Source organism: Corvus kubaryi, unplaced genomic scaffold, assembly GCF_017639235.1.
Source record: "Corvus kubaryi isolate FWS band 111438036 unplaced genomic scaffold, C.kubaryi_AGA036_p1.0 68, whole genome shotgun sequence".
Classification (NCBI taxonomy): Eukaryota; Metazoa; Chordata; class Aves; order Passeriformes; family Corvidae; genus Corvus; species Corvus kubaryi.
In genome coordinates, this window is record NW_024582056.1 from 7,331,553 (window position 1) to 7,358,284 (window position 26,732).

General features: G+C 41.8%; 2 protein-coding genes across 3 annotated transcripts in view; both read left to right on the forward strand.

Moving 5' to 3' along the window:
- RETREG1 (reticulophagy regulator 1) overlaps positions 1-15,051 on the forward strand; it is a 30,699-nt gene extending 15,648 nt beyond the window's left edge. For both annotated transcript variants that reach the window (XM_042048737.1, XM_042048736.1), the window contains exons 2-7: positions 215-341; positions 2,145-2,229; positions 4,746-4,883; positions 6,692-6,756; positions 7,937-8,063; positions 10,840-15,051. In XM_042048737.1, the coding sequence (XP_041904671.1) occupies positions 282-341; positions 2,145-2,229; positions 4,746-4,883; positions 6,692-6,756; positions 7,937-8,063; positions 10,840-11,351 (987 nt within the window). In that variant the 5' untranslated portion in view covers positions 215-281 and the 3' untranslated portion in view covers positions 11,352-15,051. The remainder of the gene's footprint in view (positions 1-214; positions 342-2,144; positions 2,230-4,745; positions 4,884-6,691; positions 6,757-7,936; positions 8,064-10,839) is intronic.
- Positions 15,052-15,596: 545 nt separating this feature from the next.
- Positions 15,597-23,682, forward strand: ZNF622 (zinc finger protein 622). Its single transcript, XM_042048848.1, has 8 exons — positions 15,597-15,643; positions 15,993-16,200; positions 17,874-18,482; positions 19,902-20,171; positions 20,883-21,045; positions 21,833-21,945; positions 22,726-22,869; positions 23,456-23,682. Exons 3-8 carry the CDS (start codon positions 17,876-17,878, stop codon positions 23,581-23,583), a joined length of 1,425 nt encoding a protein of 474 aa, XP_041904782.1. The 5' UTR covers positions 15,597-15,643; positions 15,993-16,200; positions 17,874-17,875; the 3' UTR covers positions 23,584-23,682.
- Positions 23,683-26,732: the final 3,050 nt, after the last annotated feature.

A 26,732-nucleotide genomic window follows, 5' to 3' on the forward strand; every position in this document is an offset into this window, starting at 1 on the left:
GGACTGAAAACTGCTACTACTGAACAGATTTTTTTTTAGTTAAAAATATTGAATTAGCTTAGTATAAAATACGTAGAAACAAGCACGTGTCTCTAGCATATCAGCAGCCATTGCATTGCCAGAGGCAATGGCTTTACAACATGGTGTTTTCAACCAGTTTCAAATTTCATATGAGCTGTAAACAAAGTTGGGTATTTTTGTTTGTTTTACTCAGCTGGAAGGTCACCGATTCCAGTCAAGACTACAGACCCAGAATAAATCAGTGCATTTCAGACGCACTGATGAATTTATTTGTATTTCTTCAAGAAATGTCCCACTTTAAGGAACAAAACCCTGGCAAGGTAAGCACTCCCCAGTAAGATTAACAGTTCTATATTATTTAATAAAAAGGTGAGATATATTTATAAAACAACAGGTGAGCAAGCAAAAAAAAAAAGAAAAGAAAATGTGCATTCTGATGCCTTCAGTCATGAGTTTCTGCTAACTTTTTTTTTTGCTTTGAAGAATATGGGTAGGTAGTCAGTGAGAAAAGCTGTTCACAATGAAGTTTATAGCAATACAGTCCATCCCCTTACAGCTGTTGGAACTTCACCGGTTATTCCATGGACTTTTTAAAGGAAATCTAAAACATCACAATTTAATAAAGACTTGAAAAAGCAAAGAAGTAAATAGGCCTATTCCTAGACATAAACATGGGGTTTTTTCACAAATAATTAGTTTTCAGGAATAGCTGCATGAAGAGAGTTCCTCATACTTGATTGTGATAATTTTTCTTCTATACACTTACAGTTGGTGATTTTCCCTTTTTTTACTGATAAAAGGCTGAGCTGGAGAACCCAGTTCATGAAGAAGCAAGCAAGAGTAGGGCTTTTTTTCCTCCAACTAGGAAGAATATTATTATCTACTTCTAGTCAAAAGTGAAGCAGATTTTTTTTTCCAAAGAAAAATATAAATAATATAGAAGTATATTATGATAATAGTAGATTACATTTTTATATTTGTATTGCTAAATACAAGTTGAAGACTACGAGTCTTTTTCTCCTCTTTTAATCTCTTTTCATTTTGCCAGAAAATCTTTCCTGAAAACAGGCCATTCAGAATTAGCAAATAGAAAGTATGTAGTACCACATTCAAATATTAGCAGTTTAGACTGAAAATACAGATGAGCAACAGGATGAAATACCTCTAGAAAAAAACCCAAATAAATTATATAAAGAGTAGTTGTATGTTTGGACAGTAAAGTTATATTTAAAAGAAGTTTATAGTGAAGTAAGGAAATGCAGTATCAGTAATGTGGTAACATGACAGTAACTGCATGTTAAGAGATAGCTAATACTGGTTTAGAAAAGCTAATTTTGGTAGCATGTCTTCCCTTCTTTTCCCTGACCTCATTTTCTAAGCCATGTCATTATTTTTACTTCAATAATTAGAAGCAAATTAGGCAATAATGCTGTGTGCAAAATTTCTTCAAATTAACCGTTTTATTGCAATTCAGTTCCAAAAGCAAATGGATCCTTTCTGCAAACTTTGAACAGCTCCGTTGTGTACTCAGCACTGTGCAGTTGTGAAAGATGCACTGTTATGTCTCAGTCACCACAAAGGCCAAATCTCAAATTTTTTATTGAAAATTCGGATCAGTCTTGTCATTAACAGAGGTGCTAGAGTAGACAACAAGCATCACGAGATTGCTTGCCAGCATATGAGAGAAAGCAGTTTCACAAAGCAACACGACAGGGGAGAGAGCTGTAGGTAGGGGAAGGATGTTTTCCTTTGATAAGCAAGTATGCATTATAATATTGCAATTAGTGAGTTGGGTTTTTTCCTGCATATAAACCGTCCAGTCTTTTTTCATGCAATGAGGGTGTAATTTTAGCAGTAAACATGTACTCGTTAAAGCTTTACAGTAAATGAATAAAAATAGCAGGTTTTTAATGATAGAAGAGGGGATGCATCCTAATTATCCAAAATGGACTGTTTGATGCGTATTTTCACCAGAAGTGTTAAAAGTATTTCCCAGTTCTAAAAAACAACCTTCAATTTTGCCCTGCATTCCAGATTTCATTAGCATGCAACATCTTTCTTTTGCAAAATGATCTAATCATTTAAGTGGAAGTGTTAATGGTGAATTTTAATGTTTTTGCCAGTTTTGCCTACTAGTCTGCAGCATATGTACGTTTTTCACTGTCGTGGGAAGTTACATTCCTGGAGTTGTCCTCTCCTATGTCTTGTGTAAGTATGGTCTTTTTTTCAGTCATGATTAGTGTATGTGTGTATTGTTCATTATTTGGTCTCTGTATAGCGAGTATTTATTTATTTATTTATTTATCTGTTTACACACTGTAGCGGGTTTGGTTCTGTTCCCGGGCGGAAACACCAATTTAGTGTAGTGGTTTGGCCCAAAATATTCATTACTGTTTATCTTCTGTGAGATAAGAATTAGGAGAAATGCAAAGCAGGCACCAACTTTGAAAGAATATAAAGAAGTTTATTAACAGACCTAAAAGAAGGAAAAAAAAATTTATACCACACCTTCAGAACACTTCTCCTCCCCCCACCTTCCTCCCTTCTCCCACTGACAATGTAAAAAGACAACCCTTAAGATGTTCAGTCTGTTTACTACTTCCATAATAACCTTGTTCAGTCCATTTAGGAAGAGAAGTCTCTTCTTACTCGTGCTATAAAAACGTTATCACAATGAGACAGCTGCCCACTTCCAAATATCGTTCAGTCCATTTAGGAAGAGGAGTCTCTCTGCCTGCGTGTGAGTCCCTTCCCCCAACTTGCAGCTTTTCCCGCAACTGCTTTTGAGGGTCCACTCTTGAAGGTTTTTGGGGTGCAATTTTAAAGTCAAGCCATTCAGAAACAAAAGTTATCTTCACCCATGTCTGGGAGCATTTCATCTCTAAGAACAGAGGCCCTTCTCCTTCCCTGGGAGCAAAGGGTCTTCCTCATCTTCATCTTTAGGACTATCTCTGGGAGGATCTCTAGGAACTGAGGTTTTCTCCTTTCCCATTTGGAGCAAAAGTCCTCATCGCTTCCATCTCTCCCTGTCCAAACTTCTCATGAAATTACAGCTGCGTCAGCATCTGCCTATCTCAGCACAGGTGCTTTTGCTCACAAGTACAAGTTGAACACTCCACCCCCCATGCCTTCATGAAATTACAACGGGTACTCTGATACTTCATAGTTTTACAACAGAATTTCAGCTTTAAGCATCTCCTCTTTCTCTTCCCTCAGGTTTTCAGCTCTTCACAGCACTAAAAGGGTTAATCTCACCTCGGCCTTGCAGCTGAAATGTGGCTTATCGAAGTGGAGAGGGGGGGGAGCCGAGCCGCTCTGGCTGCCCACAGCAGGGCTGTGGGGTGGTTCCACGGGTGGAACAGGTCCATGGCTCCAGGATGGCCGTGGTTTGGCCCAGCCTGGCCCGAGCAGGGCCTGGCCGGGCCCGCTGGCCCCCGCACGGGGCCCGCAGCCACCTGGAAATGAGAGAGAGCTTGGGGGGGGAGTTTGTCTATTCTTAAGTGTGGATCACAGAGGCGGTCACAACTTTAAGTGGCTTACAGAATTGTCCATATTCAAACTGGCCATCTGATAGGTTCTGTCAGGTCATAGGGGAAGCTGTAAGAAGAGCATCACTTCCGAGACTCAGCTTGCTAACCCATGACACACATACATGCAAGTTTGCAGAGGACACCAATCTCTGTGGTGCAGTTGACAAGTCTGAGGGACAGGATGCCATCCAGAGGGACCTGGACAAGCTCAAAAAGTGGTTGCCTGGGAATCTCATGAGGTTTAACAAGACCAAGAGCAAGGTGTTCTACCCGAGTCAGGGCAACCCCCAGAACCAGGCTGAGGATGAACAGATCAGAGCAGCCCTGCCCAGAAGGACTTGGGGGTGCTGGGGGATGAGAGGCTGGACATGACCCAGCACTGTGCACTCACAGCCCAGAGAGCCAAACGTGTCCTGGGCTGCATCCAAAGCAGGGTGGGCAGCAGGGTGAGGGAGGGGATTCTGCCCCTCTGCTCTGCTCTGGTGAGACCCCACCTGGAGTCCTGGGGGTCCCCAGCACAGGAATGACAGTTGAGTCCAAAGGTGGGACATGGAGATGATCAGAGGGCTGGAGCACCTCTCTTGTGAAGACAGGCTGAGTGAGTTGGGGATGTTCAGCCTGGAGAGGAGAAGACTCTGGGAAGAGGCCTTTCAGTTCCTGGAGAGGGCTTCTAAGAAAGATGGGGACAAACATTTGAGCAGTGCCTGTTGCAATAGCACAAGAAGTAATGGTTTTAAACTGAAGGAGGATCAATTTAGATTAGATATAAGGGAGAAATATTTTACATTTTTTTGTCATATGGAAGTCAGCTTACGAGTTTTTTCAGTGTGTTGATTCTGGCACAATGTTGCATAGTCATGTTTGTCAGGTCAAGATATCAAAATCAGGCTAAGTCAAGGTAATGATAAATGTTGTAATGACCACAAATCATGTCTTACTGGTAGTAAAAAATATGTCAATTGATATGAATATAATGGTATTTTCCTGATGAGTGGGAATGGCTCCTGAAAACTGGATTTGACCTTAGAAGTGTCTGACATGGGAATTTCACAGTGCATTTTTATGTAAAACTAACTGTATTATGTAAAATTAGTAGTTATCTTATGCAAAGGCATTGTTTAAGCTTTATTGAGTGACTTCTTGTACAGCAATATTTCAGTACCTTTTTTTTCTTTGTCTTCATTTTTATCACAGTATTGTGTGCCTTTTTATGTCCCTTCCTTAAGTGCAATGAATTTGGACAGAAACTGTGCAGCAAAATAAAGGCTGTTCTGATGAAACTAGATTTTGGAATAGTGGAATATATCAATCAGAAGAAAAAAGAGAGATCTGGTGAGTAATTAATTATAGTCCCAAGTAATGTATTTCTTTATGCAGAGCATTTTATTCACCTTGCAGACAGTTTGGTTTGTCCTGAGAAGCCAACTGTAGAGATACTTCTTGCTTTGAACCTGGCTACTGTTATTAGCTTTATAAGGAGTGACAACATATGTCAAATATCTGGGTATGATGATAAGAAAATTACTACTTCATGGAAAGAAACAAGGCAAGCTCTTTGTGTGTGATTAGATGTACTGCTTTTAAATATTCAGAAAAAAACTACTTGCTGTAAGCTTGCAATGCTTATCTCTGTTTAGATAAGGCAAACTTGCCCAGGAGAGAGACTCACTCAAGAGTCTCAAAATAAGTACATAACAGAATTTTCAGTAAGAGACCAAACTCTGTTCCTGTATCTAAATCCACCTTGGTTTCACTCCCTCCAGCAAAAAGAGTTTGTCTTCTTCTCCAAATACTCAATAAGCATATAAGAATTGCCACAGGATAGCAGCTACAAATTAATCAAAGTTTATAGGTGGAAAGGGAAGAAACCAATTTAAAACAAAATTTCACGTATCTCACCTGAAATCTTTCTCATACTGCAAACTTTTCGATTTTAAGCAATAAAGCTATTTCAAGAAAAATATGTATATGACCAGTGTTATCTTTAATTTGTTCTTTGTGCATGCTCCAGTTTTGGTAATTAAACCTTTGTAGTGTAGTCCCACTATTTGCAGGTAGCCTACACTTTTTAATTAGTGCTACGTCAGTAGACTTAATATCTGCTTTAAAACATGCATTTCTTGTAACCATTCATCATACAATGTGCTGTTCCTAGACCCAAGGAGAACCACCCTGTGTCTTTTCCCCTTCCCTTACATGTAATGTGATAGTTATTGGAAATAAGTTATAATGCATTGGAAATTTTCTTTCATGCATTATTCTACTTGTTCAGTTTTTAAGTGAAACTGGCAGAGGAAAAGATCAGACTATTGTTTAATACAATTCACAAGCCAGCACTGGGAAAATGGTTGAGGTTAGATGCGTTCTTTCCTGCATCTCATCCTCCAGTTTAATTTAGCCCAGACAAGTTCCCTACCTTGCTTTGCCCCTTGGGTTCACCACATGGATTCACAAAACCTTGTGGTGACACAAGAGAGAAGAGAGCATGTTGCAAGAAGAGGCAACCAAGAACACTATGACTGTGTTTTTCATTTTATATTGGTTTAAAAGATTCTCAGACAGAGGAGGCAAAATTTGTATCTCTGCTTATCTGTAAAGAGCAACATTGTACCAGACTTCAGAGGATGCTTTGTAGGCATATTTCCATATGACCGTGGATGCAGGGTAAGTGGGTGCTGGTAGAAGAAGAGGTTTGTGAATGAAGATTACATGTAACTATCAAGAAAATTGCATGTTCTCCTGTAAAAGTAATGTGGTGGGATAGCTACACAGCCTGTTCTAAAACCAATTGCACCTGTGCATTGTACCAGCAGTGTAGTCTAAAAGAGAGATGTAAATTGCCAGGGCAGACGACATTATGGTGAGCAACAGAGACTCCTGGAGGAAGTACAATGCAGGTAAATAGATCTATTGGAATGTCCTCAGAATAACATTCTCTCTGCCACTTTGGTTGCTGTATTTTGATAAGCAGCCAGTCTCTGAGTCAGGCTTGTTTTCCTGGTAGCATAGTACATAAATGATGCACTGTGTCAGCAGGTGGAAGGTTATTGTGCTACACAAGCTGTGTGACAGAGAACACACACTGAACCTGGAAATCCATTGTCATGAGTAGGATAAAAAATATATCTTTTTTCTTTCAGAAACAGCAAAAACAAAACCCACAGAAGATGACAGTGAATTAGACATATCAGCTCTGTGTCCCAAGGTGACTTTTTTTCAGTCAGCCCTGTCTTGCTTTTAAAATCTATATAGATAATGGGAGACTATCTAGATTGCTGTCTGTTCTTCTGTGGAAGACTTTAAGCTCCCCAGGAGGCCGTGTTCCTGAACTAAGCAGTATGCTTTAGACGATTCATTGTCTCCACCTTTAGCCTTATACTAATTAACCTACTGTATTTGTGACTTCTGGCCTTCAAGGTAATGGTTTCTTTGGCCTACTGAGCTAAGAATGTGTTTATTTTGTATTGGCTGTAGAATGATTACATTAGAATTTAATAGCAAAGGTGGTTACTTTCATTTGCAATAGTGAAATTGCAGTTGATTTTTATCAAGTTAAAATACAAAAGGGAAACATTAATGGAAGACCTGTGTAATTCATCAGATATTTTTGTAAATGCTTGTCTAATAATTTTCAGTGACAGTGCAAATAGGTATATTATCTATAAAATCCTTCTACATATGTATGAGAACACTCAAATATCTCATTTTTCTCCTAGTATTCTAAATGACTGTATGGCAAAGGTTTTTCTGTTATAATCAGAATACCGGTTGATAGAAAAAAATTCATCTTAATAGGAATTGCAGTAGTTGATCAGTAGTGTATAAAGCCTGACTTTGACAGTGATTGTTTTGAAGGTGGTTTTCTGCTGTGGAAAAAAAACCCTCCAAAAAAAATATCCCATGGGATAAAAATTCGTAGCTGACATACCTGAATATTGTTGAATAAATTGGTAAGGGATAATGGGTTTTTTGTTCAGCTAATTTTTGATGGTCTTACAGATATTGGGCTGTTTTTCTGGTCCAAGTTTACTCATTTCATTACATTACGCGTATTTCGTATTTGCAGGCTGATTCTGCTTTCATGACAGTAGGATTACTTTCAGAATGAAAAACTGGAATTTTCTATGCTTCTTTAGTATAATTGTGGTGGTCAACCAGTGTCAAACCTCCACATTACTACAGCTTTTCGTTATTACAAAGAGGGATGCTTCACTTCTAAGGATTGTATACTATTTTCATGTTTCTACAGTTAAAGCTTAAATAGGAGGTGATTTATGTTGCTATGACATATAAGAGGGACTTTTTTCAGTCTGTAAGCATTGGCTTTCTGTAGTGTGATTTTTTTGAGTATAAGAATACCCTGTATGGGACTGTTTTTTGTGTAGGTTAGCCCTGCAGTTTTTGCCAAAGAGCTGTCAGTGTCTGACACAGATGTCTCAGAAGTATCCTGGACCGATAATGGGACCTTTAACCTATCCGAGGGGTATTCTCCACAGACAGACACATCTGATGGTATGTAACAGCCTCATCTGTATCATCCATGGATTCCAGTCGTGCAGATTACCTCAAAATTATTAGACAATTTGAAGGCAGAAGGTTTCGGGGTTGTTGTTTTTCCCTCTGAAATGAATTTAAGGTTCATCATAGTGTTTTGTATAGTTTTGGATACATCTTGTGTAACAACTGTCCTCATCTTAAAAATGCTTTTGTGGGTAAGCTAAGCAAAGAAAAGCTGAGGAAGAAACAGTGAATACTCTTGACTTGTTAAACAGCCAATTAAAGAAAGTATTACTAGGTTTTACTACTAGAAATGAAGACAGCCAGCAATGAGCCTATGAAGACTTAGACTCGGAAAAGATTCTCAAGCACTTGGCTTGATCCTGACCAGAAAAAAGTTTTTACTTTTTACAGACTAAGCTATCAGTAAACACTTTGCAGGAATAAAGATTAAGGACAGCAGTAGTTTGGTGTAGTCTTACCTGTGGATCTGTTGCTCTGCTCATCTTGCATTTCTCCTAGGAAAAGTTCACTGTAAATGGCAAGCAGGATGATACTACAGGCCAAATCAGTAGTTTAAATTATTTTTCTAGTATTTCAAGTTGTAAATAGACAGCACTGTATGATCACAGAACCATAAGTTGTAAAGAGCAATTGCCATTCATCTCATTTATCTTCCTATCCAAAGCAGGTTCAAAGCTGTTCATTGAAGCTTTATGAAGTTTCTCAGGGCTGCGACCATTTGAATTCTGATCACCTCCAGTTGTAGAGATTCTGCAACTTCCCTGGAAAGCCTTTTTTAGTATTTGCTTACCCTCATGATGAAAAGGTTTTTTTCTTGTAGTGAATCAAAATTTCCCATGTTCCAGTTTGTGTCAGTTTACTCTGATCTTTTCACTGTGCACTGTCTAGAAAAGTCAGGCCCATCTTCTCTCTACCTTCCCATTCAGTAGTTAAACTGATTCCCACTTTGCCACCTTCTCTTGGGGCTGAACAAGGCCCATTCTCTCAGCATCTACATACTACCGTTCTCTAGCCCCCTAAATAATCATGCTGGCCCTCCAGGGGACTCAGTCCTGTATGCCATTGTCTGCCTAGAACTGGAGAGGTCCAAACTGGGCAAAGTACTTCAGTGTGCACTGTCAGTTGCTGAATAGAGGAGGAAAATCCCTTCCACTGACTTTCTGCCTTCAATTTTGCTATTACAGCTCAGTGTGTGATCAGCCTTCCTTGCTGCAAGGGCATACGACTGACTTGCTGCCCACAGATCTTCTTCTGGAAAGCTGCTTTCTGTCTTGTTGCCCCAAGCCTGTACTGCTGCACAGGTTATTCCATCTCAGATGGAGGATTTCACATCTGCTTTTGTTGAATGTCACAATGTTCCTTTTCAGCCTGTTCCTTTATACAGCCTGTTGAGGTCCCTCTGAAGGCATCCTGACCTCCAGAATATCAAATACACCTGCCCCACAGCAGTTCCTTTCTGCCCATGAACTTGCAGAGTGCACTCCATCCTGTCATCCGAGTCATTAATAAAAACCTTGAGCAGTGCTGGTTTCAGTCCCTGTGACAGACACCAATAACCAGCCTCCAGCTGCACCTTGTGTTGCTGATGAAGCCTTTGACCCTGGCAGTCCGGCCACTTTTCCACCCACCTTACGGTTCCCTTGCCCTGTTCGCTCACCAGCTTGGCTGTAAGGATCGTGTGAGAAACTGTATTTAAAGCCTTGCTAAGTGAAAAATAAACAAGATAACTCTTCCTCCCCATGGAGCATTTCAGCAAATGGGACATACACAAAAGTGCAAGACCAAATGGGATCCATCTGAGGACTGGCTCATCTGTCAAAGCTCTGTGCATTTGAGCCACCACTCTGCATACAGCACAACCCTTCCTCCTCATCTTCCCAGCCTGTCTTTCCTAAAGAAAATGGAGAAAATTACATATGAGTCATTTTTAGGATTTATTTCCTTAACCCTTATGAATGCTCCTACGACAAGGTCCTATTGCTTGTTTTTCATAGAAAGTAAGTTCAAACTGATTTTTTTTTACCCTCTCATTCAAATACTTGATGAAAGTATTCTCTTGTGCTTATTTAGGCCTCTTCCACAGGCCATGTACTCCACGGTATGTTTTACACATTTCTAATAACAAATATTGTCTCGTTCATTAATGCAGACATTAAAATGTAATGTTTTAATTGATTACATCCTGCTTTTTATCCTCTTGAAAACATGATACAGTTCTGATCATCTGTAGAGTTTCCATCTCTTGTTTCCTTTTTAATGCAAGCATTGGCCAAGAAAGGAAAAAGAAATTTTTACATTGGTTTTATATATTTATTTAAAAAGATGAACATTCTTTTTTATTATTCCATATGCATGTTAAAAGCTTGTTTCACATCCTTACATGCTTACATACTTACATATATTGTGAAGAAAAATAAATATTATAAATTTTAGGGCTTTATGTGGTTGGTTTATTTAGAAATAGCTGTGCTGAAGATTTGCATGGGTTTTTTCATTACAGATAGATACCAGAAAAAATTAGCTTTAGAAATTATTTTGTTCAAATAGTTAAGTTGATACCAGTTGATTTGTGGTGCTGGATTTATGACCTCAAAACCATTTTGTTTTAGATTTCACATAATGCTCTTTCTAGTTGAGACCTACTAGAGTATGGATTAGTAAATGTATTCAAAGGAACACTTACTAATTGCATTTTTACATGTGACTGTCTTTTTGGGAAACCTTTTGTGAGTGCTAACACTGTTTTCTTCTGTTAACCCTGTAACAGATTTTGACCGACCTAGTGATCATGAAGAAGCTTTCGCTAGAGATCTTTTAGAGTTTCCCTCTTTAGAAAATGGTGCTGGAACAAATGATGATGATGACTCAAGCATCGGTTTGCCCACCCAGCAAAAACGAAGGAAAGAGCAAACAGGTGTCAAGGTGGATCACGCTTCCAGACAGAGTAAAGAGAGACCATCCACTGCAGGGTTGTCCTTGCCTTTGACCAGTGACCAAACCTTTAATTTAATGAGTGGAATTGCTGGTGACGTCATCACGGCAGCGGTGTCTGCTGCCATCAAAGACCAGCTGCAGTCCCTACAGCAAGCTCCCTCACAGGCAGCGCCCAGTTTGAGCGAGGAGACAGACACAGAGGAAGCTGATGATTTCGAACTGCTTGACCAGTCTGAGCTAGAGCAGATTGAGAAAGAATTGGGACTTTCACAAGGCCAAGAAGCAGAATCCCAGGAAAAGAAAAAGTCTTCAGGCTTCCTTTCAAATCTGCTTGGAAGTCATTAACCTGGAAGCTATAGCTGGTTACACAGAAGAAATTAAACATAAAACAGAAAAAAATACCATCAAATGCAAAAAAAAAAAAAAAAAAAAAAAAGAAGAAAATTCTGAGCTGTAAGCTTTAACTATCCCTTTAGATGTGTTGTAATAATTTCCCTTACGCAGAGTGAATTAACTGGATAAATATCAGCTAATACTGATAGTTTAATGTTTCTGGTAGTTATACCTCAATGTAATAGCATAATAGCATGGAAATGAATTATCTATCCACTGTTTGGTTGCAGATGTGTGGCGGAAGTCAGTTGTTCAAAACAGTTTGGGGGAGAGGTTTCTTTTATCTTTTTTCCAACTATTTATTTTGGGGTCCTGAGCCAAATTCTCGATATCGACAGTTTATTTACTCTAGTTTGCCAATCAGGTAACAAATTAATGACTCACATTGTGAGGGCAAGTTATCAGAGGACTGCAGTGAGATTATAACTACATCTCACCTCCTTCAATCCTACCAAAAAGTATGGATCCCTGCAGTTAGCATTATGTGTAGTTCATCTACTATATATGAAACACATTAACGGGCACAACTCGAGTTTAAATATGTGTGCAACACTATAAAAACCCCTTGATTTCATACTTAAAACCTTTGAATTATTTTGGATATGGTGATGCATTTCCAAGTTTTTTGCTGTTATAGGCCTGTAGAATTGTAAAGTGGCATGTTATATGACTGACCACCTGCTGTGTTCCTTGATGGAGTCTGGTCCTTGGCAGTATTGCCCATGTGAAGTCAGCCAATGAATTTTATGTTTAAAGTTAATATTGTGTAAACTGAACAACCTTTTTGGGAGCACGTGAGGGTAGTTATTGTTTGGAGTAAAGATTAGAGATTAGAGATTAAAAAAAGCATAAAGGCTTTTTAGGTGCCACTTCCTTAATTTGAGATTCTGTAGGTTTTGGTTTGGCTTTTTTTCCCCATGATAGCTGCTTCCACTTGCAACAAAAGTTGTGTTGCAAGCTGAATATGTTAAGATACTTAAAAGTATTTGGTGAGGTCAGTTGCTGGAGAAGACACTCAGAATCTTCTTCTTGGCATGTAATTTAAAACAAAGAAGAACTTGTTTAAATTATTTGCCGGTTTAAAGTCCACATATGCTGAGTGAGTGGCATGAGATCTCAAGCAGATAACTTATTTTTCTAGGGCTTTTTTGTTCACCTGTGACAAAACTGCACTGCAATACCAAGCAATAGTAATCCAAGAAATAGGAAGAAGTAAAGCTAGTTTTTCTAATGTGATGTAAACCATTAGCCAAGTTGAGGGACCATGTCAGCTGCTACTACTGCTCAAGTAAATTTCCATTTGCTGGCATTTGAAGAGGTGAATACTGTTATCTTGGACCCTCAAAAAGTACAGCAACAGATGATAAAAATCTTCCACTAACATTTATGTGTAGGTAAACCTGTGTTTGAAATTAACTTCATTTTGTATTTTTTTTCCTTTTGAGGTGAAAAAATAGGCAGATGGCCAAAAAGAGTATAGCAAAAGAAAGGATGCTGAGATTTTTTGACACTAGCTTTATTGTTGCATGTGCTTTTTGTGTCAGTAATGCATATTGACCGTGTTTGCTGTCCTTTACCAGTAAAAGGGTAAGCCTGTGCCTTCATTATCAAACACATTATGAAATAAGTGGATGCTGGATATAGATCCCACAAGATGCAGCTTTCAAAATTACACTATCTCAACACCTGAGTTTCTGGAAATCATTAGAAAACATGGCCCACATCACTTCCACAGCATTGGTTGCGAAGTTTCTTCTTCAGCTTTCACCAGCCTGTCCTTCTCATTTGGAAAAAACAAATAAACAAAAAAAACCAAACACCCAACCAAAATTAAAAGAAGCTTTTGTTGGAACATCAGTGAGTTTAAAAAGTTCTCAGATGACTTAGAAGCCTCATTTTCTTGCTGCATGTTTAGGACAATCTGTACAGTTAAAAAGAGTACAAATCCAAGTTGCTGATGAAACTTTGTAGGACACCCAAACAACTATGTGCTTCCTTGTCCAGGAGTACTGGTGCCAGAAGGGGAAAACAGGCTGCAGGACAGGGAGAGGCGGGAGGGAGGGAGGGAGCAGTCCTTCACAGGCTTTTCTGGAGAAGATTTGCAGGACAGACTAGCTGGCTGTCAATGGTGGCATTGTAACAGCGTGCACTTTATTATTGTTTTATGAAGAATACTTGTGGTTATAAAAGTATGTAACACAGGGGCACTCTTCTAGAATAATAGATTAGATCAGAAGGAAATGCAGTTGGAGGAGTTTCTCAGACTTTTTGTGAATTACCCATTTTCTGGTTTCAAGATAGGTAAATAGATTGATTTTTCTCCAGTACGAGTCACATTTCTTTTCTCCCAGAAAGAAAAAAACAACCAAAACTTGAACAAGTAAATCACTAAAGTTAGGGACATAGTTGCTTAGTTGAGTGTCTTTAGAATTTTTTTTCCGCTGTCATGGTAGTCAATTACATTCAAGCCCCTAAATACTGTGTAATGGGAAGGATGTAATTCTGTAACATTTAATATTCTTCCTCAGGTAGTGAAAAGACGTCTAATTTTCTGCAGGAAATAATCCCTTCCCTCCCACATAACCACATGAAAGAAGCACTTTGCTTGGATACAATACATTCCACTGCCAGCAGTTCGCCAGCAAAACACAAAGAAAATGTTTCTCTCCTTTGTGGATCCTTTCCACACTGCCTTCAGTTCTAAATCCCTTGAGAAAACTTCATTTTGCTATATTATAGCAGCAGCCACAAAATAGCAGTTCCTTAAAAATTCCTGTCACAATGGTCCACAGCGTCTTTCTTCCCGAGAATGGTCGTCACCTTCCAATCCTTCAAACTGGATGCATGGGCAGGAAGACAGGGTATAAGACAGTACATAGCTCTGAAACATGCAGTTTTTCCATGGAAAGCCTGCTTGCGTGCGATTTCCAGTCAAAAGGCACACGGGCAGCGTAGAGGGCACAGTGTGAGGCAATGCCGTGGGGTAACAGCGTGTGATCCTGCCCTGGTATCAGTACTGCTTGTGTTGTGTGTGTGCTCTTACCTGGCAGTAAAGGGCTCACCCTCCTGTGCCTTGCAGTGGCTTCTTCATGCATCCTGATGGAAGAAAACGACCTATGTCAGGGCAGGGATGCAGGTCACTCTTCTGTGCTCGGAAAATTCCCCCTTGTGTCAGTACATGTGAGTGACAGGATCACCATCTGATTGGTGGCCTTAGGTGTCAAATCTAGTGCAAAACCGCCCGTTTCCAGCACACAGGGTTTCCATGTGTATGTACCACACACCTACTGACCATTCTTCTGTTTGTTAGTGGAAAAAATATACTATTCTATGCAGAGGAGGTTAAGTAATTGTAACCCAAAGTAACAGGATCTGAAAAGATACTCGTTCTACTTGTTCTGTGTTTGTTCTGCACTTTTTCCAGGCTGTCCCAGCCTTCTGAACAAAGTCCCTGTAGTCTCCATGTCTGTTCTCAGCACATGAGCGGCGTCGCGGTCTGTGAGTAACCCCCACCCGGGCAACCAGAAACTGGAGAATTACAAAATGTCCGTATTTAAGTATTCTGCAGCACTTTACCTGCCCGATCACTGTTTTGTAAACATGGAACTATTATATTGATTGTTTTAATAAATATGTGTTAGTTTTTATCTTTCATCATCTCATCGTGTGTTTGCTCCCAGAAATGGAAAAACCCTGTAGCAACAAACCGGGTGACCTTACCGCTCTCTACAGCTACCTGAAAGGAGGTCAGGTGGGGGTCAGCCTCTTCTCCCAGGTAACCAGTGACAGGACAAGCAGACAGTCTTAAGCTGCAACAGGGAAGGTTTAGGGTAGGGCATTAGGAAGAATTTCTTTACAGAAAGGGTGATTAGATACTGGAATGGGTGGTGGAGTCACCGTCCCTGGAGGTGTTTCAGGAAAGACTGGGCGTGTTGACAAGGTTGTGTTAGGTCATAGGCTGGACTCGATCATCTCAGACATCTTTTCCAACCTACCTGATTCTGTGAAAACAAACAAACAAACAAACAAAACAAAACCCCAAACCCAACCAACCGAACACAAATCCCCAGCCCAGCCCCTGGCCGGAGCGCCCTCCGCTCCCGTAGCCTTTCCCGGGCGCCGCCCGTGCCCGCGCCCTCCGGCCGCCAGGGGGCAGGCGCGGCCCGCTCCCGCCGGACGCCGCGCGGCCGCTTCCGGCCCGCGTGCCCCGCCCCGCCACGGTCCCCGCGCGCCGCCGGCCGCAGGTGCGTGTCCCGGGGCTGAGGGGCGGGATGGCCTGGCATGGGATGGCCTGGCATGGCATGGCCTGGCATGGCATGGCATGGCCTGGCATGGCATGGGGCGGCCTGGCCCTGTCCGGTCCTGCTCGGCCCGGCTTGGCTCGGCTCGGCCCGGCTCGGCCCGGCTCGGCCCGGCCCGGCCCGGCCCGGCCCGGCTCGGCTCGGCTCGGCCCGGCCGAGCCGGCTGCGCTCCCTTGGGATGCAGGCTTCCTGTGAGCCCGGCCTGGGCCACGCCTGGCCTGGAGGCTCCCGGCTGCCGCCTGCGTCCCGTCTTATCTCTTGTTTTGTTTTATTTTATTTTGTTTCTCTATAGGTTTTGCCCGATTTTTTGTTGTCCATGTAGTAAACGCCTGCCTCGTCCCGGAATTAGGGACACGGACGCATTTTAAATCCAACCGAAGGCAGCTAAAAATCAGCTGCAAAAAAGAGCCTCAGGGGAGATCGCGATTTGCCTGGAAGGATTTGGCTGTGCTGCGGGCTTGTGAGTGCCTGGGATTTCGCTTTCCTGAGCCCCACACAAGGTAGGACTTGAGGCTTCGATCCTGTGGCTTAAATTGGGAGGGGAGAATGCAGGCGGGTTGTGGGAACGTGTTGTGTAACTACACGGGATTTCTCTGCTTTATGGTGTTTGAGTTGTAAACACGTCTCCGCGTCAGAGGGGAAGGTTTGTGGCTTTAGATTCTCCTGGTTCCACACGTCTTCTGAGCTGCTTTCTTTTGGGTGGGGCGGAGCGGGGGGAGGTTGGGTGTTTTACACACCCCCGTGTTAAGGTAGCGTGTAGCCTGTCTGCCCGTCACAGACCAGAACGGAGTCTTCTGCCGCGGGTTCCTGCAAGGAGTTTGTCACTAGCAGCCAGCGTGGCTGTGCGTCAGTGGTTTATGGCAGCAGGATTGGTGCTTGGGCGGGGAGAGGGGCAGGGAGCGCCTCAGGAATACTCGGGATCCCTCAGTGGGCAGAGAGTATGTTTTTCTCTGAACCACAAAAAGCATCTGCTACACTGAAGAGATGCTTATAGTACTTCAGATAAAATAATATGGCCTTTATTTTCTGCATCCCCCCTGTCACTGTAGCACTGCAGATAGTACAAGTAGTAATAAGTAAGGAGCCCGGTGGTTCCAGGGAATGAGCGTTCTATAACGTGTGTTTTGACTCCATACGTTTATGACTTCTGCCACTGCTTCTCCCTTTTAGTACCTTTTGGGAGGGGCTGCTCTTCCTCTACCTGCTTTCAGACCCCCTCACCCTGATGTATTATTTCTTTTCTCTCCATCTTAAACCATAGTTTTTCTAAATCAGTTAAAAGATGCGGGTGTTTTCTGTGATCTCCAGATGATGCGTTTTGCTCTTTGCTTTTGGAGCATTCAAGAGATTCCATCAACTTTGTTTAAAAAAAAAAGAAAAAAAGCTAAGTTTCATTAAGCACTAAGAAGGAAGGAAATGTATGGGTTTGGAAGGGACAGCTTCACTGACAGGTCAGTGCTCTGCAGTTGTCCTCTCGCAGCCCCGGTAACACGGCTCGGCTGTGCGGTGGGAAGTGGAGAGAGAGCAGGATTAGCAGTGGCTTCAAGTGCTAGATCTAGGCATGACTGACTGCATCTCCAGATGAACAGCTCTGCAGGGTAAAGTGCTGTCAACACTACATGCACTGCTCCAAAAGAGCTAAGAAGGCTTTATTTTTAAATGCAGTAACTTTTTTTTTTTTCTATTTAATAAGGCTGTGGAAAATAGAAAATAGGCCTGTAAGCAGGTTTACCCTTTTTACCCTTATTTCATCAATCACTGGTCTCCTCAAAATCTTAGAGTTGGCAGAACATGAGCTTGTTAAGACCCTTTAGTCACTGATTTTCAGTGAAAAGTGTAGAGCTTTTGAAATACTGTTGCTCTGGCTAGGAGCCCTCTCCTGCATCCCAATCCCAACAGGCCCAGTGGGTTCTGCATCCAGAGCTGGGATGCTCAACTGTTGCTGTGGTACAAGTAACCTCAAAGTCTTTTATTTATAAGTTTCTTCTCTTGCTCCTACCCATGCATACCACACTCATTGCTGCTGCTGGTGTTTAATAAATTTAATTCTGTGCAAGAACTGTGTTTCTGGCACTGCCTTACAAGAAGGTTGTCAGGATGTTGTGTTGGGACTTTTTTTTTTGTGTCTGTTACTTAATTTTTTAGCATGATATTATTTTTTCCCACTTTCTAGTAATGGCCACCTACACTTGCATCACTTGCCGTGTGGCTTTCAAGGATGGTGACATTCAGCGTGCCCACTACAAAACCGACTGGCACAGGTACAACCTGAAGCGTAAAGTTGCTGACATGCCTCCTGTCACTGCTGAGAATTTCCAGGAGAGAGTCCTGGCACAGAGAGCAGTAGCAGAGGAGCAGAACAAAATCACTGCCACTTACTGCACAGTGTGCAGCAAGAGGTTCTCCACCTTCAATGCCTACGAGAATCACCTGAAGTCCAAGAAGCACCTGGAGCTGGAGAAGAAAGCTGTTCAAGCTGTCAGCAAGAAGGTGAAAATATTAAATGAGAAGAACCTGGAAAAGGGGCTGGCCCCAGAGAGCATAAATAAAGACGAAATGAACACAGCTATTCAGCAAGCCATCAGAGCCCAGCCATCTTCGTCTCCAAAGAAGACACCTCTACCTCCCAGTAATGCGAGTAGCTCTCCGGTTTCCAGGGAAAGCGCCAGCTTGTCCCAGAGCAGAGAACGACCAGAAATACCTCCACGACTGCAGTGGTTTGAACAGCAAGCAAGGAAGCTGGCCAAGCAACAAGCAGAGGAAGAAGAGGATAACGAAGAAGGTAAGGCAATAAACACACTGACAGAAGATGGCTTAGGGTAAGCTATGGTTTGAGCAAAAGCTTTCTCCTACTTCTGTAGCAGTGCAGCATTTTCCATGACAAAAGGTCTTGCTGTTGATTAAATTTTCAGTTTAACAAAGGAATTAAGGTTGGCCTATGTTTGCAGTCAAGGACTGTGTTATGTCTGAACTGCCAGCTGTTCAGCTTATAGACAGACACTAATGCATGTAAAGGTTGAACATAAGTAGTCACTAATATGAGCACTATTTCCCACATAAAATTTCGAAGTTTCCTTTAAAGAGGGCTAATGTAACAGGTTGCCCTAAAACTACTTCTGAAAAAGAAATGGACAAAAATCCAGTTATGATAATTTGCTGTTGTCCCAACTCATTTGGTGATCTGTTGAAGGGAGGGGAGACTGTGGTTGGTTTTGTTTCCCTCTGCCCACCAAGATCAGGGGAGAAAGTTTGCTCTTTAGCCTGACCATGTGGCATCACTTCTTAGCATGTTGACGTCCATGTTGAAATCTGTTCAAGAGTTGCCACCCCAGTGGTCTGTTCTTGTGAATACAGCTCTGTGTTGGAGGTCAGCCTGGAAAGCAGAAAGCTGAAAAGATCAGAGGTTCAGAATTTCCAGAAAAAGGTTATTTTTAACCTGGGTGCTTTCAGTGCTGTAGTTGACAGTGCAGCTCCAAATGCATCTATTGGAGCAGTTGAATGGGGTGATTGAGCTGTAGCAAAGGGACAGGTATGAATGAGGTGGAACCTCATTCCAGCTTCTGAAACCCCTGTGTCATGTTACTGCATCTGTTGCAGCAGTTCTGTGCTCTTGAAATTTCAGTTGCAGTTCAGAGAACTTGTTCTACACAAGAAGAAGCATTTACCTCTGAACATACATCTTAACACCTGAAGAAGAAGCCAACTTGCACCTGTCTAGTAATAATGTGTTAGTCATAAATTGTATTGCGAAGATCTCAGTAGGTTTCTGGATGTTCCATTTAAGTGTGTGAGCAGCAGTGTGTTTTCCCTCACTGCTGAAAGTGAGTATTTTCCTGCTGTTGCCAGAGTTGTCTTGTTTTCAATGAGCCATGCTTGTGTTCTTGTGCTGTGGTGAATTAAATTTAAGGCCTGGAAACAGCAGAAAAGTGTTAATAGTTGAGAAAATGGAGGGGGAAAAGTATCAAATCTGCCAATGTTTTTTATGAGCAGCCTTGTGCTTAGCCATGCATCTTAAAAAGAAATGTCTTTTACTGGCAATGGTAAATTCTTGCACCTGGGAGTGACTGTGTCGCACTTAGCAGTAAGAACAGAAAATGCAGTATTTTCTACGATGGCTTTCTCTAACTTAATTGGGACTTAATTTGCTTGGGAAAAGTAATCATATAAAATAAATATATTTTTTTAAAACTTCCTTCAAAAGACTGGGAAGATATGGATTCTGATGAAGACATTGGCTCCGACGAAGAGATGGAAAGTATGGAAGAAGAAGAAGAAGAAGAGGAGGAGGAGAAACAGGCAGAGGCCGAAAGCATTCCTGCTGTCGGGGCCATACCAGTCACAGACTGCTTGTTCTGTCCCCATCACTCAAGATCTCTCACAAAAAATGTGGCACATATGACAAAAATCCACAGCTTCTTTATTCCAGACATAGAGTACCTTGTGGATCTCAGAGGACTAATCAAGTATCTTGGTATGACTAAATGTTCTCTAATTTTTTTATCAGGATAATTATATTCTGATAGTGCTTATTTTCATTTGGATATGACATCAAATGGTTTGGTTTGTGTTGCTTATTTTTTTTTGTCTGAGTGCTGTCAGTATTTTGATCATGAGCAGGACCACAGGCTTTCCAGGGAGAATGAGAGAAAACTTGGCTGAGCAAACATGGTCATGTACCCTGTAAGTCTCACATAGTTTTCTGATGTTGAGAAAGTTGTTCAGATAATATGAAATTTGGGACAAAATTCTGTTGCTGAAGCATGTATATGAACTGTGTTGTCCTGCCAGTGAGTCACAAGTATTTGTCTCTGGTTTACAGTGCTTTTGGGAGAGCTAAAAGCTAGGAAGAAAAATGTGTCTTCCTTCAAGTCTAAAAGTAATGATGAGAATAAAATAATTTCGGAGTATTAGATAGAAAAATGTATTGAAAGTGCAAAATGTATTATTGAGAATGCTGGATGACCCATACCTTGTCACAAGACATCTTTAAATGCACAGACATGTCCCTGATGGGGCCATATGGTCAAAGTATAGGAATAGCAGGGCTATCCTGGAAATTAAGGGCTCAAGGCTCCTCTTCAGTCTCTCTGCCTGCAAGCTGGGAAGGCTTTGTCACAGAAATGTTAATTACTGACCAGGGAGATTTTGTTCAGACCAATAGAAGTGCCAATGTTTTCTGCAGGAGAGAAAGTTGGCATTGGAAAAATCTGCATCTGGTGCAATGAAAAGGGGAAATCCTTCTACTCTACAGAAGCAGTCCAGGCTCACATGAATGATAAAAGCCACTGCAAACTCTTCACAGATGGAGATGCTGCCCTGGAATTTGCGGATTTCTATGATTTTAGGTGAGGACATTTCTCTTCGAGTGGGACACAGGTGGGGACAGACAAAAGGACAGTTAAATATTGCATCAGAAACTATTACTCATTCTTAAATTTAGTGGTGTTTTGTGTTCCGGTACTTACTTTGCAGTGCTGGTTCCCCACTCTTTTAGGTAAGCGTAACAACATGATTGGTTGTCTTCTGTGACCATTATTACCAGTCCTACATCAAAGTATATTTTGAGTTCTCTTCTGTAGGTTTGCTGTTACTGAATTTAGATTTCAGTGCACCAGCAAAGGCCATAAAAGGACATAACTGTCTTTCCCATTACCTTTTAGGCAAATTGTGGACTTAACACCTACTGTGGGGTTTCTTACATAATTTTTGTTGGGTAGCTGGAGTTGAGCAGGTCTGCTGTGACTTAGAGGCCTCTTGTTGAACTTCTTACAGCTTATCCTAAGCTGTGTTCATTTTGGTTAGAAATACCTCCTATTATGGTGACAGGTGGAGCTTCTGGGAGCACTTATTCAGTAGCTGTGCAGAGCTGGTGGCCTGCACTGTGGTGGCTTTTCACCGTAAGTCACTGTTAAGAGTGCAGCAGCAGAGCTGTGCTGAGTTGCAGAACAGGGTGGAGGAAAGGGGTTCCTTGTCTCCAGGCTCTCTTCAGGGCAGAGTGCTGCTGGGAGGAAGTCTCAGACCAAGGCAGGTGAAACGTGACAATGCTTGTACTTTGCTGTAGCTGTGCCTGGTGTGTCTGGATAGCTGTGGTTGCTCTCCATGTACAAACCATGTACTGCTGCTCTTCCACAGGAGCAGTTACCCTGATCATGAGGATGGGAAAGATATGGAGGGTCCTGGAAAGCGCCCGGCAGAGAAAGAGTTGGATTATGATGATGACACCATGGAGCTGATCCTGCCTTCAGGTAGGTACAGGGTTTGTGTTACAACATAATTTCTCTGCACTTCATATGTGCCTCCAATACATGCAGCACAGGCCATTGTTGTGTTTTCCTTTGGGAAGGGAGAAGGTAGTTCTGCATTTAAGTGTCTTCGGGGTTATGTCCTCACCTTCTATTACTGTCACTGCCAAGTAGTTCAGCTTCTTCAGCATTGGTGGATATGTGGACTGGGGCAGTGGGTTGCTTTGCCCATTTTACCTCTTCCTTGTCATGTGACTCTCATGGTATACTCCAAGAGTTTCCATATTTGTGTGCAACTTGGAGAGGCTATAACTTAGGTTATCTGGTGTTGGGGTTTTTTTGTAGAGAGCCAGCTCCTACTTAACTCAGTAAACTAATTGAGTAAATTAATTTATTTAAATGGCCTTTTTCTAGTTTAGCATTTGGCACTCTCACTTGCTTTTTTTTGTTTGTTTGGTGGTTTTGTATGAGGGGACCTCAGCCCTTTCATTGAAACAGCATTGCCTCTCTTCTCATTCCACTAATTAAAATTTTATTTTCCGATAACTGCCTGTTTGTTATCTGAGCGAAGGCCCTCTTGAACAACAGCACATTTTGTGTTTTTTCAAGTAGCTCTTACAGTAATTACATTGAGTTCCTAATAGTCCTAAAATTTTTAAGGTTCTGGACCTTTTAAAAGCATTTCTCAGCGTAGGGGTTTCCATAGTTTTCACAACGTGCTCGAGTACTCCATTTCAGAAGCTGTTTCATGATGGGTCCTAAGCTGTCCCCTCCTGTGAGCAGGTGCCAGAGTGGGTCACCGGTCCTTGATGAGGTACTACAAGCAGCGCTTTGGTGTGACGAGAGCCGTGGCTGTTGCCAAGAACAAGAAAGCCGTGGGCCGGGTGCTGCAGCAGTACCGAGCCTTGGGCTGGACGGGGCAGGCAGGTGAGTGACAACAGGAGGGCTTTGCAGAGGAGAGGGCTCTGGGATGTCAGCACTCTACTCTTCCAGAGGTCGACTTTGCTTTACACGTGGGGTTTATGCGGTAGTTTGTCTTCCACTTGGTTCATTTTAATTCCTGACATCCCAGCAGATACAGGAAGCTTGTTTCTAAAATGCAGTGCAGCTTCTGTGCAAGCTTTTCATTCCATTGTGATACTTGGTGACTTCCTGAGATTTCTTGGATTCTGCCTGTCTAAGCCACTACTCTTGCTATTTAATAATGTAACATAAGTCATGCTTTGACAGAATACTTTTCTGGTTGGGGAACAATGGTGTGATCCATATCCACTTTAAAAATATAAGAATCACGCTTGGAATGCAAAACAACCTTTTGCCTTAATCACAGTCATGGGTATTTGTAGAGGGAACTGGCCTTTCCCCAGAGAAAAGTGGAAAGAAGAGTGCTAGTATGGCAAGGAAAACCTACAGGTACCTGCTGAAGTGCGTGGGCAGATCAGCTGGTTTGCATACAAGTTGTAAGTAAGGTGACAGACATTGATCCCTCTCTCTTCCTTCTCTCTCCCTGCAGGGGCCATCTCTGCTCAGCAGCGTGACATGCAGTACCTGCAGAGGATGAAGTCAAAGTGGATGCTCAAGACAGGAATGAGCAACAATGCTACAAAGCAGATGCATTTCCGGATGCAAGTCAGATTCTGAGTTCCCAAGAGAGCTGCCTACAACTGGTTATGGGAAGGGGGATTTAATGATTTCTGGGTTGCAGATTATCTTATTAAAATGGACTTGGTACCTGTCAAAGGCTGATGTGTTTGCTGGTGTGCCTTTGTCGGTAAAAAGAAGAACAGGAGGAAGCTTGTCTCTTCTGAAATAATGATGGGCCTAACTTAAAAATAAAATATCATCAGTGGAATGTGTGGCAGAGTAGTCATGGCTATGCCTGAAGGTACATGTAGAGTCGTGCAGCCCATTTCTGGGGGGCAGTTCACATCTACAAACTGGTTGAGGCCAAGAGAAGACCCTAGATCTAAGTGCTTCAGATGGAGTGTATTGGATGTTTTCAGTTGTGGTGCCAGACATATTAGCTGGGTGTTTTGGAGTTCTAGCTGACACTAGTGAGGTGAAAATTTGAGAGCAGAGATTCATGGAAGGTTAAGTAATTGTTTGAAGAAATGCACTGATGGAAAACGTAACTCCAGGATTAATACTGTCCTCAGAAGCTGACTGTACTTGCCTAATGCTCCAGCTCGGGGCTGGATTAATAATTTGCAGTGTAGTTGTTTTACGTTGAACTTAATAAATTCTCATTTTCTAAAAAGTGCTCAAAATTATCATAACATTTAGATGAGTGTCAATCAAAATTTCAGATTTCCCGCATAAAACTTGGAAGATGACGGCTTTTGTTGTTCCCACTGAGTACTGGTGTTTGGTTACCATCGTGCAGTGACCCAAGACAGGTGTTGGCTAGAACAGGCTGGTGCAGAGAAAAGCTGTGTGTTAAAGAGCTGAGGAAGCAGTGCTGTGTTGGTCCTGCTGGTGTAGACATTAAAGATTTCCATGACTTTACCAGTTCTGACCTTCCTGTAAGGAGGTGGGCACTTCCACACAGAGCTGTGGGCTGGTTTGTGACGCCCCGAGTCGTAGTGTGCTGGACGCTGAGCATGTGCCACAGGAGCATGGCTGTTTCCTTGCCTGACAGTTCATTGGGAAGGCAGCTGGCTACAGCCAGGTTTCACTTCTGCATGTAGAATTGCTGGATTCCCGAGTAGTGGCTTTCACTGGCATGACTTTGATACAAGTTTTCTTTCTTGTGAATGGAGTGTGCGTGGTATCACTGAGGATAGTAGGGAGAGACTTTGCTAACACTGTATTTTGATTTTGATACCTTGAGGTGGCCACCTAAAAACAGAGACTAGACAAGAGTAAGAGAATAAAAGGAGGTATTTATTTGAAGGGCCTTCAAAGGTACATGCTGGGCAGTCAAAAGGCTACACCCAAGATGGACCCTGGGTCACGGGTTCTTCACACTTTTCTACGTTTGGTCCATTTACATATCAGGGCTAATTCTCCAATTATAACTTTGGTTAATGATGTAATTACCCCAAGTTTGCCCCCCCTTCTCTAGGCTTTAGTTTACACATTTTGGAGCCTGGTGTCTTTGAAAAGCAACCCATAAAGCTTGTTATGTCTAACCAGCATGAGAGAACAGCAGCTAACAGGCCACACAAAACTTCAGTTACATACTAGGCAGTACAGGATTTGAAAAATATAAAAGTTAAAACCTAAGGCATCAACTTCTTGAAGCAGTTCTCTAGTCTCCCTAAGAGGTACGTTCAGAAGAAGCAGCCCCTTTGTCATGTCAGCACTTCGAAGAGAGCAGTGTGTTTATGGGACTCTTACGAAAGTGATAATTTCACAGTGAAGGTGCATGCTGTGTGGGGGTTTTTGTTTTGTGGATTTGTCTCTGGTGTTTTGCATATTAGTCGTTTTTGGTTTTTTTCCTACTGCCTTGGAAGTTTTTTTGCTGTTCCTGCTTTTTCTGAGAAGGAGCAAGCTTGAGCAGTAATGGAGGCTACAGGTTTGGCACAGCATTTAGTAAGTAAACTGGCTAATACATTTAAAATAGGTGCAGGTTTGAGCAAAGGGAAAACCAGAGCAGAGAGAATTTTCAAGAAAGGCTGTGTTCACATCCAAAACTGGCTAATACATTTAAAATAGGTGCAGGTTTGAGCAAAGGGAAAACCAGAGCAGAGAGAATTTTCAAGAAAGGCTGTGTTCACATCCAAAACCTTAAACTAAAGCTGGTTACATTAATGAGTACCTCCTTTTTCCTGACAAGGTAGAGTTATTGCCATTTTATATCCCTAGCTGGATCTAGCGCACATAATTTGAATTTATTCTAGAGGGTTCACTCTGGGTTATTCATTCTCAAAGTTGGGAGTGAGATGCCTGGTATCAGCTATGTGACTCAAGCTATGATTCTTTAGATGCCATATCCCTTATTCCAGTTGTGACCTGGCCCAGCCTGTGATTATGGTATGGATTTCTAGCACTGAGGGTATACCCTCCCTGCTTGTATTTGACAAGTCTCAACATCTGGCCATGGGGAACTGCTCATACAGTTTTCTTTGAAGTTAGAGAATACTATTAAAGGTCTTACGTTTATGGATAAGTTAGATTGCCTTTACACATAGGGCAAAATAAAATGCCACAAAAATGCAGAAATAGAAGGGTTAAGACTTACTAACCTAAATATCGAAACCTGCAGAACTGGCTTTGAATACCAGAATATGTCACCAATGAGCATCAGAGCAGTATGCAGTCTTGAGCTTTTAGAAAACACTCATGGAATATACAAAACTTACATTAAGGACTAAAGAATTATTCTGGAAGAGTCTTGGGAATAACCTAGTACAATTGCTAAGATCTTAGTGGTGTTTAAGGAGTCTTGCCAGTGAAGGCAGAAATACAGGGACATAATTGATCCACTGACAAATTACTTTGGGGCCATAAGATTCAGGCTGAAGGTGCATGGAGTTTGCCACTCTCCTCAACACGAAAGGGAGCCAAAGGAATCTCCTGTTCTCTGTGCAGACTTGCTCAAAGAAGCCTGCAGTTTATGAAAAGATGGGGATTGCCTGAATTTCCTGAACGGTCTAGTTCAGACAGGATACCAGTAAGTAAACATGAAAATCGGTAGTCATTTTTCTGGTCACAGGGAAGCAGAAGGAAGTAACTGGTAAAATTTGCACCTGTGATTCTGTCCTATATATCTTGCTGCGGTTTAGTCAGAAGGAAATCGAAGAGAGGTATGGGAACCTTACTGGTATTTTACAGGAAGTTGTAATAAT

Excerpts from the sequence above, each read along its gene's own strand:
- ZNF622 (XM_042048848.1), top strand. The coding sequence starts at position 17,876 with ATGGCCACCTACACTTGCATCACTTGCCGTGTGGCTTTCAAGGATGGT. Across the intron at positions 21,046-21,832 it reads GCGGATTTCTATGATTTTAG|GAGCAGTTACCCTGATCATG; the intron begins GTGAGGACATTT and ends GCTCTTCCACAG. Across the intron at positions 22,870-23,455 it reads GGGCTGGACGGGGCAGGCAG|GGGCCATCTCTGCTCAGCAG; the intron begins GTGAGTGACAAC and ends CTCTCCCTGCAG.